The sequence below is a fragment of the Gymnodraco acuticeps genome, unplaced genomic scaffold, assembly GCF_902827175.1.
Source record: "Gymnodraco acuticeps unplaced genomic scaffold, fGymAcu1.1, whole genome shotgun sequence".
NCBI lineage: Eukaryota > Metazoa > Chordata > Actinopteri > Perciformes > Bathydraconidae > Gymnodraco > Gymnodraco acuticeps.
Genome location: NW_022989990.1, coordinates 1 through 16,012, shown reverse-complemented (window position 1 = coordinate 16,012; position 16,012 = coordinate 1). Strand labels below are relative to the sequence as shown.

Below are 16,012 nucleotides of genomic sequence, written 5' to 3'. Positions count from 1 at the left end.
TCTCTTTTGATTGCATTGAAAATGTAGTTTTTGAAGCTAAAAAAATATATGTATTAAAACTGATTCTTTGGTTAGAAAGAAAACACATTGTGAATTTAAACATAATTACATCTATAGATAAATATGTTTTAAGAGCTGAATATATTCAAGTGAAAGGAGCCTCTAATCTGTGATGTTCTTTGTAAAAGGCTGCATATCCAGTACAATACCCCTAAAAAGTGGTATTTTACTGTAAATGCATTATAAACCCCTCGTTAAAGGTGGGGTAGGTAAGAATGGAGAAACCAGCTCGAGTGCGCTAGAATTTTAAAATACACAACCGGAAGAAATCTGCCACTTCCTTCAGACTTCCTCACAGAGCCCCTCCTCCAACACACGAACGCGCTCATGACCAATGAGGGCACGAGATCAATTTGTGACAGGCAGGTAGGCTGACAGGCAGGTAGGCCGTCCAGTTACTTTAGCCGGCTCAGATGATTGGTCGTGCTTTTTACAGCGCTACGGCTTCCACAGATAAACATTTTTTATGGATTTATTGTCAAAGCATTTAAGATATTCATTGCTATCGGGATGTTAAGAGCATTCCATGGAATATAACAAGTGTTTCTGAAGTGAATTACCTACCCCACCTTTAACATGCTGTGTATTTCTGTGTTGGACTAAATATGGATTAAAGCAGAATATTTGGTCACACAAAAACATATTGAGCATTTTGGAGCTGTTTAAATCTCTAACCCTAACCCTAACCCTAACCCAAGAATAAACACAGAACATATATTTATTTATAGATCTGTGGTGGACTTTATGAATGAAGCTCTGCAGTTCTGTGTTTATCCTCAGATAATCCCTGTGCCGTCTGACGCCTCTAATCTGTCGTTTGCTCGTCTCAGCTGCTTTAAACTCAGTGCTAATGTTAGCATGCATGCTAACGGCGTTTAGATCAGAGGTGGAGCAGATTTAAAGCCTCAGCTGACACCTGGAATTAGATCCTCCTCTGATCCTGAGAGGAAACCAGGTCACACTGCAGCGGGGGAACAACCGAACATATCGACGTATACAAACAATACACATTATGGCCTTCTAGTCCTGTTTGATTGGTTTGTTAGAAAACTGAACAACCAACACATCTCTGAACAAGGAACATGTAAACAGGTTTTTCAACCAATTTCACATAAAGACATTTGAGACTAAGACTGACATGAAGGCATAACAACGAACATACTAAGAGATAATTCATATTAGAGCAAGCATTAAGAAACATATCTATAGAAAACAATACAATTTAAGTTTTATTCTGAAAGGCTGTCCCACTTCCTGTCTCCCCTCAGTTTGATTACTACAATTCGATGCTAATAAACTCAGTGGACGAGGACGGAAACAGTCCAGATATGGGCGCTGAGTTTCCTCTGGAGGAAAACGAGCACTTCAACAACCTGCGTGTCAACATGTTGCTGAGCGACATCCAGGTTCCAACCAACGTCTTCAACAAAGGTCAGAGGTCAACCTGTGTGTCTGAACATACATATAATGTTCAGGTGTATATCAGTATGTAGTGTTTCTACTTTAAAGAGTCCTCTCCTGCTGATGTTCAGGTGTATATCAGTATGTAGTGTCTCTACTTTAAAGAGTCCTCTCCTGCTGATGTTCAGGTGTATATCAGTATGTAGTGTTTCTACTTTAAAGAGTCCTCTCCTGCTGATGTTCAGGTGTATATCAGTATGTAGTGTTTCTACTTTAAAGAGTCCTCTCCTGCTGATGTTCAGGTGTATATCAGTATGTAGTGTCTCTACTTTAAAGAGTCCTCCTCTCCTGCTGATGTTCAGGTGTATATTAGTATGTAGTGTCTCTACTTTAAAGAGTCCTCTCCTGCTGATGTTCAGGTGTATATCAGTATGTAGTGTCTCTACTTTAAAGAGTCCTCTCCTGCTGATGTTCAGGTGTATATCAGTATGTAGTGTCTCTACTTTAAAGAGTCCTCTCCTGCTGATGTTCAGGTGTATATCAGTATGTAGTGTCTCTACTTTAAAGAGTCCCCTCCTGCTGATGTTCAGGTGTATATCAGTATGTAGTGTCTCTACTTTAAAGAGTCCTCTCCTGCTGATGTTCAGAGTGTATATCAGTATGTAGTGTCTCTACTTTAAAGAGTCCCCTCCTGCTGATGTTCAGGTGTATATCAGTATGTAGTGTCTCTACTTTAAAGAGTCCTCTCCTGCTGATGTTCAGGTGTATATCAGTATGTAGTGTCTCTACTTTAAAGAGTCGTCTCCTGCTGATGTTCAGGTGTATATCAGTATGTAGTGTCTCTATTTTAAAGAGTCCTCTCCTGCTGATGTTCAGGTGTATATCAGTATGTAGTGTCTCTACTTTAAAGAGTCCTCTCCTGCTGATGTTCAGGTGTATATCAGTATGTAGTGTCTCTACTTTAAAGAGTCCTCTCCTGCTGATGTTCAGGTGTATATCAGTATGTAGTGTCTCTACTTTAAAGAGTCCTCTCCTGCTGATGTTCAGGTGTATATCAGTATGTAGTGTCTCTATTTTAAAGAGTCCTCTCCTGCTGATGTTCAGGTGTATATCAGTATGTAGTGTCTCTACTTTAAAGAGTCCTCTCCTGCTGATGTTCAGGTGTATATCAGTATGTAGTGTCTCTACTTTAAAGAGTCCTCTCCTGCTGATGTTCAGGTGTATATCAGTATGTAGTGTCTCTACTTTAAAGAGTCCTCTCCTGCTGATGTTCAGGTGTATATCAGTATGTAGTGTCTCTACTTTAAAGAGTCCTCTCCTGCTGATGTTCAGGTGTATATCAGTATGTAGTGTCTCTACTTTAAAGAGTCCTCTCCTGCTGATGTTCAGGTGTATATCAGTATGTAGTGTCTCTACTTTAAAGAGTCCTCTCCTGATGATGTTCAGGTGTAGTGTATATCAGTATGTAGTGTCTCTACTTTAAAGAGTCCTCTCCTGCTGATGTTCAGGTGTATATCAATATGTAGTGTCTCTACTTTAAAGAGTCCTCTCCTGCTGATGTTCAGATGTATATCAGTATGTAGTGTCTCTACTGCAGCGTTTCTCAAAGTGTGGGGCGCGCCCCACTGGTGGGGCGCAGAGATGTGATAGGTGGGTCACGAAATACAAAATAAAAAAATAATTTTTATTTAAATAAAATAAAATTCTTATTTTTTTTTTCACACTGGTGGAATATCAAAACAACGGCCCGGGGTGCAAAACGCATCAATGACAGCGACCCTCTAACACACAAAACAACACCTGTAGATAACCCAATTTGTGTTCTTTGAAATTGAAAAGGATATTGCATTGTGTTTGTTACTTTCGTTGCAGTTGTATGTCTTAAGTGTAATTTGGCATGCTTTTATTTTGAAGGCGAGTTTACGCTGTTGACAGTTGTTGCTATGGAAACAAGAAACGTTTCACAGCGGGCGGAATCTGTCATAAAGTCCGCGATAATAAAGCCCACCCATTTAGAGGCAAGATATGATTGGTCAATTGTACTGTCATTTGACATTACTCTCTCTTCAGTTACTATAGCTGGCCCTCTGTAAATTCACAGCTGGACGTCCAATCAGCTCCTGTCTTCACCTCGCAGAGACGAGCTTCTTTCATTTAACCCTTCACATTCAAACAGAAACTGAATAGGCAGATTCAAAGGATTTATTTCTTTGGAAATGTTATTTTAAATACAATTTAATCAAGTTATTATTTGTAAAACTAATGACAAATATTACTAAAAACATATTTAAAAAAGATATATAAAGAAACAAATATATATTTTTAATGTTTTATAATATTATTTTGTAGAATATCTTAGGCCCTCAGAGATAGGCTCGCCACTGGTAAACATCTCTCATACACACATGTGAAACGCTCTCACAGACACACACAACAGCGTTGCAGTCGGGAAGAAAAGCAATGTGGAGCGAGAGAGAGAGAGAGAGAGAGAGAGAGAGAGAGAGAGAGAGAGAGAGAGAGAGAGAGAGAGAGAGAGAGAGAGAGAGAGAGAGAGAGAGAGAGAGAGAGAGAGAGAGAGAGAGAGAGAGAGAGAGCACACCTTTATCTATTTAATAAAGTTGTAAAAAATAAAGTAAGAAATCATTCCAATGTGTACTATAGGACAGTAACAAGTTTAAAAGGGGAGGGATTAGTCAAATATGCATAAATAAAAAGAAAGAATGCTAACTAGGTAACATAAGATAAGAATAAACAAGTTTAAAATGATTTGTTGAGATCGTATTCTAAAGATGTTTGGATTATTGAAAAGTATACAGCTCCCTTTCATCTGAGTGTTGAGAGCTGTATCCATAAATTCATGTTGGGCTCAAAGTAGGGCTGCTCGATTATGGCAAAAATCATAATCTCGATTATTTGGGTCAATAATTGATATCACGATTTAAAAAAACGATCAACCATTTACTTTGAAAACATCAATTTATTGAAGAAAATCATTTGAAAAGTATGTTTTTAACAGTTGATTACCCTGAACTTTAAGTATAATTCAACTGAAAAACCTATTTAAAAAAAATAAAATCGTTTTATTTCGATTATGTTGTTTTCATAATCGTTGCAAGCCAAAATCGTAATTGCGATTAAAATACGATTTAATTGAGCAGCCCTAGCTCAAAGTGCACCAGATTGATGCATTTAACTTCAACATTTAAAAAAAATCTTCCTGGGGGTGCATGCCCCCGGACCCCCCTAGAGGATGTGACGTCCACCACCAAATAAAGCAGGTTAAAATAATTAAATTGCATATATTTTATTTTAGTAAACACTGGAAACGGGTCCCACAGACCCAAACAGCACACAAAGGTTAAAGGTCAGCATATAATAATGTTAAAATGTGCTAAATATATACACTGCAAAAAAAACTAAAAAGAGGAGTAAAAGTAGCTCACGACTTGTTTTATTTTTTGAAAGTAGCCCTCATCCTAAAAAAGGTTGGAGACCCTGTTATAGAACGATACATTTGACAATTTTAAGCTTGGCCTACCATTTTATTGGAGCGATGAGGAACAGGTGGGGCTTGAAAAGGCCCACCTGTTCAAAGCGGGGGATGACAGAAAAAGTTTGAGAACCACTGCTCTACATGTCTCCATGCTTTAATGTTCAAAAAGCTCTTCATTGTTCTCATACTGTGCTGCAGCACCTCTTTTCACCCTCTGTCTGAAACCAGAGCCCAGTCTGCTCTGATTGGTTAGCTGGCTGGCTCTGTTGTGATTGGTCAACCTGCTTACAGATATCCCGCCCCCTTAGTTTCATTCCACGACTATCAATAACCCTGCACATTGTGCACATGCACCACATTGAATTTAACATGTTGTTTAAAATAAGAAATGCAACGACTTTGCCCTCGTGTATAAAGTATGCAGTGGTGCAGTAGATCTCTATAAAGGTTATTTTTTAAGATGTGTTTCTGTCCTTGTTCCTGCAGATCCGAACATCCTGAATTCGATCTATAACTCGGAGGCGCTGAACGATGTTTTTATCGGAAACTTCCAGAAAGATTCCACGCTCACCTGGCAGTTCTTCGGCAGCTCCACCGGGTTCTTCCGGATCTTTCCCGGTCAGTTTACAGAAACACATATGTTTCAAAATGTTAATTAAATAACTGATTAAGCATACACTAAATATATAATATCTGCACCCCAAATCTCCTTGGAAAGAAAAGTTAAAACCAAAAGTGAGAAATCTGTCCCTTTTTTCTTGTGTTTATGATGGTGCTTCCTTTCTGTGCATTAACCAATTACAGCGTATCATTAGTTACTTGGAGTTTTTAACGCTCTTATCTCACCTGTCAGGTATTAAATGGACTCCAGACTCTAACGGTGTTGCAGCTTTCGACTGCAGGAACAGAAACTGGTGAGTTCATACTACTTTCATACTCCATAACACAGTGACATCACTATGTAACTCTCGCACTTCTATAGGCTAGTGCTCCAACACATTGTATGAGATCTCTAAGTGGTTGACCAATCACAACAGAGCCGGCCAGCTAACCAACATCAGCAGGAGAGGACTCTTTAAAGTAGAGACACTTCATACTGATATACACCTGAACATCAGCAGGAGAGGACTCTTTAAAGTAGAGACACTACATACTGATATACACCTGAACACCAGCAGGAGAGGACTCTTTAAAGTAGAGACACTACATACTGATATACACCTGAACATCAGCAGGAGAGGACTCTTTAAAGCAGAGACACTACATACTGATATACACCTGAACATCAGCAGGAGAGGACTCTTTAAAGTAGAGACACTACATACTGATATACACCTGAACACCAGCAGGAGAGGACTCTTTAAAGTAGAGACACTACATACTGATATACACCTGAACATCAGCAGGAGAGGACTCTTTAAAGTAGAAACACTACATACTGATATACACCTGAACATCAGCAGGAGAGGACTCTTTAAAGTAGAGACACTACATACTGATATACACCTGAACATCAGCAGGAGAGGACTCTTTAAAGTAGAGACACTACATACTGATATACACCTGAACATCAGCAGGAGATGACTCTTTAAAGTAGATGCACTACATACTGATATACACCTGAACATCAGCAGGAGAGGACTCTTTAAAGTAAAACACTACATACTGATATACACCTGAACATCAGCAGGAGATGACTCTTTAAAGTAGATGCACTACATACTGATATACACCTGAACAGCAGCAGGAGAGGACTCTTTAAAGTAGAGACACTACATACTGATATACACCTGAACATCAGCAGGAGAGGACTCTTTAAAGTAGAGACACTACATACTGATATACACCTGAACATCAGCAGGAGAGGACTCTTTAAAGTAAAACACTACATACTGATATACACCTGAACATCAGCAGGAGATGACTCTTTAAAGTAGAGACACTACATACTGATATACACCTGAACATCAGCAGGAGAGAACTCTTTAAAGTAGAGACACTACATACTGATATACACCTGAACATCAGCAGGAGAGGACTCTTTAAAGTAGAGACACTACATACTGATATACACCTGAACATCAGCAGGAGAGGACTCTTTAAAGTAGAGACACTACATACTGATATACACCTGAACATCAGCAGGAGAGAACTCTTTAAAGTAGAGACACTACATACTGATATACACCTGAGCATCAGCAGGAGAGAACTCTTTAAAGTAGAGACACTACATGCTGATATACACCTGAACATCAGCAGGAGAGGACTCTTTAAAGTAGAGACTCTACATACTGATATACACCTGAACATCAGCAGGAGAGGACTCTTTAAAGTAGAGACTCTACATACTGATATACACCTGAACATCAGCAGGAGAGGACTCTTTAAAGTAGAGACACTACATACTGATATACACCTGAACATCAGCAAGAGAGGACTCTTTAAAGTAGAGACACTACATAATGATATACACCTGAACATCAGCAGGAGAGGACTCTTTAAAGTAGAGACTCTACATACTGATATACACCTGAACATCAGCAGGAGAGGACTCTTTAAAGTAGAGACACTACATACTGATATACACCTGAACATCAGCAGGAGAGGACTCTTTAAAGTAGAGACACTACATACTGATATACACCTGACCATCAGCAGGAGAGGACTCTTTAAAGTAGAGACACTACATACTACTTTGAACCTGAGAAATTAGCAGAATATGACCTCTTTAACTCTCTGACTGTCTTGTACTTTGGATACTCAATTCCTGATAGACTTATAATAGAAGCTGATGCCCAATTTCCAAAGTAGGACATTATTTAAATTATTTAAACTCTTGCCAAGTGAATGCCTATGCAAAAACATTGACACAAATAAGTCAATAATGCCCTTAATGAGGCACAAAGGTTAAAAACCTTCACTAAACTGACGCTTAATTCTGCTCTAAAGTGTGTCTATTTTTAGAATACAAGAGAAACAATTAGAATACACACACACAGAAGCCAAAGTGTGTGTGTGTGTGTGTGTGTGTGTGTGTGTGTGTGTGTGTGTGTGTGTGTGTGTGTGTGTGTGTGTGTGTGTGTGTGTGTGTGTGTGTGTGTGTGTGTGTGTGTGTGTGTGTGTGTGTGTGTGTGTGTGTGTGTGTGTGTGTGTGTGTGTGTGTGTGTGTGTGTCCTGATCCTCTGAAAGACGATAATCTTCTCCTTAGCGGCTCACTGCTGCACACATGGCACCATATGCGACTGTTCATGCCTTTCAAATAATACCAGAGCGCTGCATATATCCCTGAACGCCTCGCGGTGCTGCAGCTGCACGCATTTATTCATTCATATCAATAATCAGAATTATGTAAACATCAAAGCAGGATAGTCAATAACCAGAACTGGGAAGTAGTGGAGTACAAATACTTTGTTACTGTACTTAAGTACATTTTTCTGGTATCAGTACTCTACTACTTATTTTTCTGACCACTTTCTACTTCTTACATGTTGAACTCAAATACCTGTACTTTCTACTTCTTACATGTTGAACTCAAATACCTGTACTTTCTACTTCTCACATGTTGAACTCAAATACCTGTACTTTCTACTTCTTACATGTTGAACTCAAATACCTGTACTTTCTACTTCTTACATGTTGAACCCAAATACCTGTACTTTCTACTTCTTACATGTTGAACTCAAATACCTGTACTTTCTACTTCTCACATGTTGAACTCAAATACCTGAACTTTCTACTTCTTACATGTTGAACCCAAATACCTGTACTTTCTACTTCTTACATGTTGAACCCAAATACCTGTACTTTCTACTTATTACATGTTGAACTCAAATACCTGAACTTTCTACTTCTTACATGTTGAACCCAAATACCTGTACTTTCTACTTCTCACATGTTGAACACAAATACCTGTACTTTCTACTTCTTACATGTTGAACTCAAATACCTGTACTTTCTACTTCTTACATGTTGAACACAAATACCTGTACTTTCTACTTCTTACATGTTGAACCCAAATACCTGTACTTTCTACTTCTTACATGTTGAACACAAATACCTGTACTTTCTACTTCTTACATGTTGAACACAAATACCTGTACTTTCTACTTCTTACATGTTGAACACAAATACCTGAACTTTCTACTTCTTACATGTTGAACCCAAATACCTGTACTTTCTACTTCTTACATGTTGAACACAAATACCTGTACTTTCTACTTCTTACATGTTGAACTCAAATACCTGAACTTTCTACTTCTTACATGTTGAACACAAATACCTGTACTTTCTACTTCTTACATGTTGAACACAAATACCTGAACTTTCTACTTCTTACATGTTGAACCTAAATACCTGTACTTTCTACTTCTTACATGTTGAACTCAAATACCTGAACTTTCTACTTCTTACATGTTGAACACAAATACCTGAACTTTCTACTTCTTACATGTTGAACCTAAATACCTGAACTTTCTACTTCTTACATGTTGAACACAAATACCTGTACTTTCTACTTCTTACATGTTGAACCCAAATACCTGAACTTTCTACTTCTTACATGTTGAACACAAATACCTGTACTTTCTACTTCTTACATGTTGAACCCAAATACCTGAACTTTCTACTTCTTACATGTTGAACACAAATACCTGTACTTTCTACTTCTTACATGTTGAACCCAAATACCTGAACTTTCTACTTCTTACATGTTGAACCTAAATACCTGTACTTTCTACTTCTTACATGTTGAACCCAAATACCTGAACTTTCTACTTCTTACATGTTGAACACAAATACCTGTACTTTCTACTTCTTACATGTTGAACCTAAATACCTGTACTTTCTACTTCTTACATGTTGAACCCAAATACCTGTACTTTCTACTTCTTACATGTTGAACCCAAATACCTGTACTTTCTACTTCTTACATGTTGAACACAAATACCTGTACTTTCTACTTCTTACATGTTGAACCCAAATACCTGAACTTTCTACTTCTTACATGTTGAACACAAATACCTGTACTTTCTACTTCTTACATGTTGAACCCAAATACCTGAACTTTCTACTTCTTACATGTTGAACCTAAATACCTGTACTTTCTACTTCTTACATGTTGAACACAAATACCTGTACTTTCTACTTCTTACATGTTGAACCCAAATACCTGTACTTTCTACTTCTTACATGTTGAACACAAATACCTGTACTTTCTACTTCTTACATGTTGAACCCAAATACCTGAACTTTCTACTTCTTACATGTTGAACACAAATACCTGTACTTTCTACTTCTTACATGTTGAACCCAAATACCTGTACTTTCTACTTCTCACATGTTGAACACAAATACCTGTACTTTCTACTTCTCACATGTTGAACACAAATACCTGTACTTTCTACTTCTTACATGTTGAACCCAAATACCTGTACTTTCTACTTCTTACATGTTGAACACAAATACCTGTACTTTCTACTTCTTACATGTTGAACACAAATACCTGTACTTTCTACTTCTCACATGTTGAACACAAATACCTGTACTTTCTACTTCTCACATGTTGAACCCAAATACCTGTACTTTCTACTTCTTACATGTTGAACCCAAATACCTGTACTTTCTACTTCTCACATGTTGAACCCAAATACCTGTACTTTCTACTTCTCACATGTTGAACTCAAATACCTGTACTTTCTACTTCTCACATGTTGAACTCAAATACCTGTACTTTCTACTTCTTACATGTTGAACTCAAATACCTGTACTTTCTACTTCTTACATGTTGAACTCAAATACCTGTACTTTCTACTTCTTACATGTTGAACTCAAATACCTGTACTTTCTACTTCTTACATGTTGAACTCAAATACCTGTACTTTCTACTTCTTACATGTTGAACACAAATACCTGTACTTTCTACTTCTTACATGTTGAACTCAAATACCTGTACTTTCTACTTCTTACATGTTGAACACAAATACCTGTACTTTCTACTTCTTACATGTTGAACTCAAATACCTGTACTTTCTACTTCTTACATGTTGAACTCAAATACCTGTACTTTCTACTTCTTACATGTTGAACTCAAATACCTGTACTTTCTACTTCTTACATGTTGAACTCAAATACCTGTACTTTCTACTTCTTACATGTTGAACTCAAATACCTGTACTTTCTACTTCTTACATGTTGAACTCAAATACCTGTACTTTCTACTTCTTACATGTTGAACACAAATACCTGAACTTTCTACTTCTTACATGTTGAACTCAAATACCTGTACTTTCTACTTCTTACATGTTGAACACAAATACCTGTACTTTCTACTTCTTACATGTTGAACTCAAATACCTGTACTTTTCTACTTCTTACATGTTGAACTCAAATACCTGTACTTTCTACTTCTTACATGTTGAACTCAAATACCTGTACTTTCTACTTCTTACATGTTGAACTCAAATACCTGTACTTTCTACTTCTTACATGTTGAACTCAAATACCTGTACTTTCTACTTCTTACATGTTGAACTCAAATACCTGTACTTTCTACTTCTTACATGTTGAACTCAAATACCTGTACTTTCTACTTCTTACATGTTGAACTCAAATACCTGTACTTTCTACTTCTTACATGTTGAACTCAAATACCTGTACTTTCTACTTCTTACATGTTGAACTCAAATACCTGTACTTTCTACTTCTTACATGTTGAACTCAAATACCTGTACTTTCTACTTCTTACATGTTGAACACAAATACCTGAACTTTCTACTTCTTACATGTTGAACTCAAATACCTGTACTTTCTACTTCTTACATGTTGAACACAAATACCTGTACTTTCTACTTCTTACATGTTGAACTCAAATACCTGTACTTTCTACTTCTTACATGTTGAACTCAAATACCTGTACTTCTACTTCTTACTAATACCTTACTTTCTACTTCTTACATGTTGAACTCAAATACCTGTACTTTCTACTTCTCTCATTTTCCAAACAGCTGGTTCCTTTAGTCTGAATGTGTGTTTGATGCGTGATCATTATTCTTTAGAGTCATTGCGTGCCTATTGATTTGAACACGATCCGTGTATCCATCATTTCCTGGTCTTCTCTAAAGAAGAGGGACCAATGGAAACGTTGTCATGTTGCCGTTGTTCAGCATGGAAACATTCATTAGCTAACAATGACATTATTGTTCTATTAATATAAAGGGAGGTCAGGTACTCTTTAAAACAGCTGCTAGTTATGGGTACTTTTTACTGAAGTACATTTCAAAGCCTCTTTACTTTTACTTGAGTAAAGAAGTTTAGTCAGTACTTCTACTTTTACCAGAGTATTTTTAAACACGAGTATCTGTACTTCTACTTGAGGAAAGGATGTGTTTACTGGAACCATCTCTGTCAATAACTAAGGATTTTAATGGTGTTTGGTGCATTCAATAAACATTAACATGAAGTCCAATAAAACTGATTTCTTTAATTAAAATCAGAATATTAAAATCACATTTCAGAGATTTGAAGTCAATAAATAAGTTATTCAAAATGCGTAACCTATTTTCATATTTTAATTGTACTAGTTTAGTATCCTCTGTTTATATTTTATATTGTATCCATTGTAGTCTAGTGGTGCATTCAGGGACATTCAAGCAATAATAACTTTTCTTTGGTGGTGGTGCATTCAGGGAGATCCGTGCAATAATCAGTATTCGGTGGTGATGTGTTCAGGAACACAGACATAATACTCAATCTCCTCTTGTGTCAGTAATAAGTATGGTGCATTCAGGTATTCAGGAAGTAATAGGTGTTCTGTGACGGTGCGTTCAAGTACATCCGATTATTAATGAGTCCCCTCTCATGGTGCGTTCAGGTACATCCAGGCCGCCACCTCCCCCAAAGACATCGTCATCATGGTGGACATCAGCGGCAGCATGAAGGGTCTGAAGATGACCATTGCCAAACACACCATCAACACAATCCTGGACACACTGGGGGAGAACGACTTCGTCAACGTGATCGCTGTGAGACACACACACACATACACACACACACACACACACACACACACACACACACACACACACACACACACACACACATTTGATCCGTTGTGTGTTAATTTTGTTTATATATGGATTAAACTGATGATTTTTCCAAATGTTCATACCTTTAATTGTAAAAAAAGATGTCGAAAGATTTTAACTAATACATTTTTTAAATCATTCAAACCAGAACATACTGTATATACTATTTAATGTAAATGTTTAACGTAACTCAAACCTCTACAGTACATAATTACCAACATTATTGACATTAATTAAAGGACAAGCAGCTATGTGTGCTTTTATTTTATTCTATTGTATTGTGTTTGTATTGTGTATTGTGTTTTTAGCACTTCTTAACACGTGGCTTGTGTGGTCATTTATTCCTTTATAATTCCTATGATGTTTTAATCTTCTGTCGAGCTCTTTGTGACTATGTCTGTGAAAAGCGCTTTATAAATACATTTGACTTACTTACTGATCTGAAGCGGTATGGAATAATCGCTTCATCAGTTTTTGTTGGCAAAATACATCTTAATTTGTAAAGTTACTCAAGCTGTCAGATGCAGTGGAGTAGAATAATTCATCTTCATGAATAGTTAAGTCCAAGTACCTCCCTTGGACTTAACCTGTTAAGCCCTGAGCCTGTTTTTCAGGTCTCAGGCTCGAAAAGGACATTCCCAGAACAAATGACCATATCTTCTCTTCTAAAAGGGTTACATTAATAATCTTTGTTCTCAAAGTTATGATAAACCTGTGAGTTGGATGTAGAAAAGTCAGAATCAATATAGATGTTTTTATTTTAAAGAAAATTCAGATTGAACATAGTATAAAACTGTCAATTATAGTGTCCGTCCAAAGATTCTTTTTTACTTACAGTGAAAACTACCCTTGGTAGACTAAAAGCTTTAGGAATCCAAAGTACAACATATAATAAGTACCCTGTATCAAGATTGACATTTGACCTTTTTAGAGAGGTTTAGCAAAATAAACTCCACCTCTGAGGTGATTTGGGTGGAAATGTTTTTTTTTGCCATTTCTCTGGAACCCATTGGTCGATTTTGATGATTGACATCTCTTTTTAACCGCTAGAGCCAATGGAATCGAGGGAAAGTTCCACATACGCACACAGGTTACCAAATAAGGAGTTAGAGTGACGCTTAGCCAAAACCGGAGCTGCAACACACTCTGGTGGCTACCATTAGCAGCACATTTTTATTCTCCGATTTTTGCATACAAATTTAATTATGGATTATCAATAATTTTTTCAAAGTGACCGACACATTGCTATAACCTATGGATTAACCTTCAGCCGCGTTTTTTCTCGTTTTAATGCCATTGAACACGACTTTTGATCAGAATAACAGCTAAGGTGAGCATGTCTCGTGTTTTGCTACCTAAAGCTACGTCGTGTGTTGTCTGTATTTGCTTCCCCTGTCACGAGTTCTGATCGCTCAGTGATGATCCTTATATTTCTATAATCTGTGGACTCTCAGGATGTTATCTAAGCTTGTTTGTGCAGATCCAATAAGTTTATTGATCAGTATAGCTAGAGTGCTGTGCTAACGGCCTTAAGATTTTTTCGCACAGGGCTAATTCAGAGGCTCAGCGTTAGCCTTGTGTTTTTTTTTTGCAAAAAAAAAAAGAAATCATCAGTTAGCTGAGTTTCTTCCCGTTACATGGATATGAAACATTCATAGTTTATGACATCTTAAGAAGCCCTCAGACGCTGTTGCTTGCAGATGTTGTGGTTTCGGACCCGCCGAAGGGTCTGTGGGGTCTAAGAGGTAAAGCACTTGAATACATGTATTTAGTTCCTTTGCACTGACAGTATATTGTTTGGTGGGAATTGAACCGGTGACCTCCTCTCTTCAGTACACAGATTACATTCGTTACGTGGAGCCGTGCTTCAAAGGAACCCTGGTGCAGGCTGACCTGGACAACAGAGAGGTAACACACACACACACACACACACACACACACACACACACACACACACACACACACACGTTTTTCTATTTTTATTGTATTGCTTTTCTACTCTTTTTGTCATGAATACTTACAATATTACAATACCAAAAACATTCCTTTCAATCTTACCTTTCACAATAAGAGCCCAAGACACGACTAACCAGACACAATTAAGGCCTACAAATAAACACCATGTTAACAGGTTCATCATTGGTTCATCAAGTAGTAACTAAAGCTGTCCAAAAACGAAGTGGCTTAAAAGTATTGAAAACAGTCCTCTGTGATATGTTGTGTAGAAAAGTAGAAAAGGTCTCAAATGATATATTTTCAGTGCTTTTTGAACCACAAAGTGATCCATTCCATTCACCACCATCATGTGTTTGTGCAGAAACACTTTCAGATAGTGATTATCCTGAAACCTGGACAAACACACCGTCTTCACAATAGACTCTAACGATGTAATAAATGTGCGTTTCTCTGTCAGCACTTCAAGCAGCTGGTGGACGAGCTGCACGTCAAAGGAGAGGCGAAGATCAACAAAGCCATGAAGGAGTCCTTCAAGATCCTCAACGAGGTTAGACTCCTTGTCTTTATCATGGACAAGAAGATAGATAGATGGATAGATAGATGGATAGATGGATGGATAGATAGATAGATAGATGGATGGATATATGGATGGATAGATAGATAGATGGATAGATGGATAGATGGATAGATGGATAGATGGATGGATAGATAGATATATATATAGATGGATAGATAGATAGATGGATAGATGGATGGATAGATGGATAGATAGAGGATAATGGATTAGATGGATAGATGGATAGATGGATAGATGGATAGATGGATAGAATGGATTAGATGTGATAGATAGATGGATGGATAGATGGATAGATAGGATGGTAATAGATGGATAGATGGAGGATAGATTAAGATAGATAGATGGATAGATGGATAGAGGATAGATGGATTGATGGATGGAAGATAGATAGATAGATAGATGGATAGATAGATAGATATATCTATATATAGATGGATAGATGAT

General features: G+C 37.3%; 1 protein-coding gene across 1 annotated transcript in view; it reads left to right on the top strand.

The window, feature by feature from the left end:
* LOC117544051 (voltage-dependent calcium channel subunit alpha-2/delta-4-like) overlaps positions 1 to 15,538 on the top strand; it is a gene marked incomplete at both ends in the record, with an annotated part of 30,835 nt that extends 15,297 nt beyond the window's left edge. The window contains 6 exon segments of the mRNA XM_034212829.1: positions 1,329 to 1,491; positions 5,441 to 5,572; positions 5,808 to 5,868; positions 12,822 to 12,972; positions 14,869 to 14,943; positions 15,449 to 15,538. Coding sequence (XP_034068720.1) covers positions 1,329 to 1,491; positions 5,441 to 5,572; positions 5,808 to 5,868; positions 12,822 to 12,972; positions 14,869 to 14,943; positions 15,449 to 15,538 — 672 coding nt within the window.
* Positions 15,539 to 16,012: the final 474 nt, after the last annotated feature.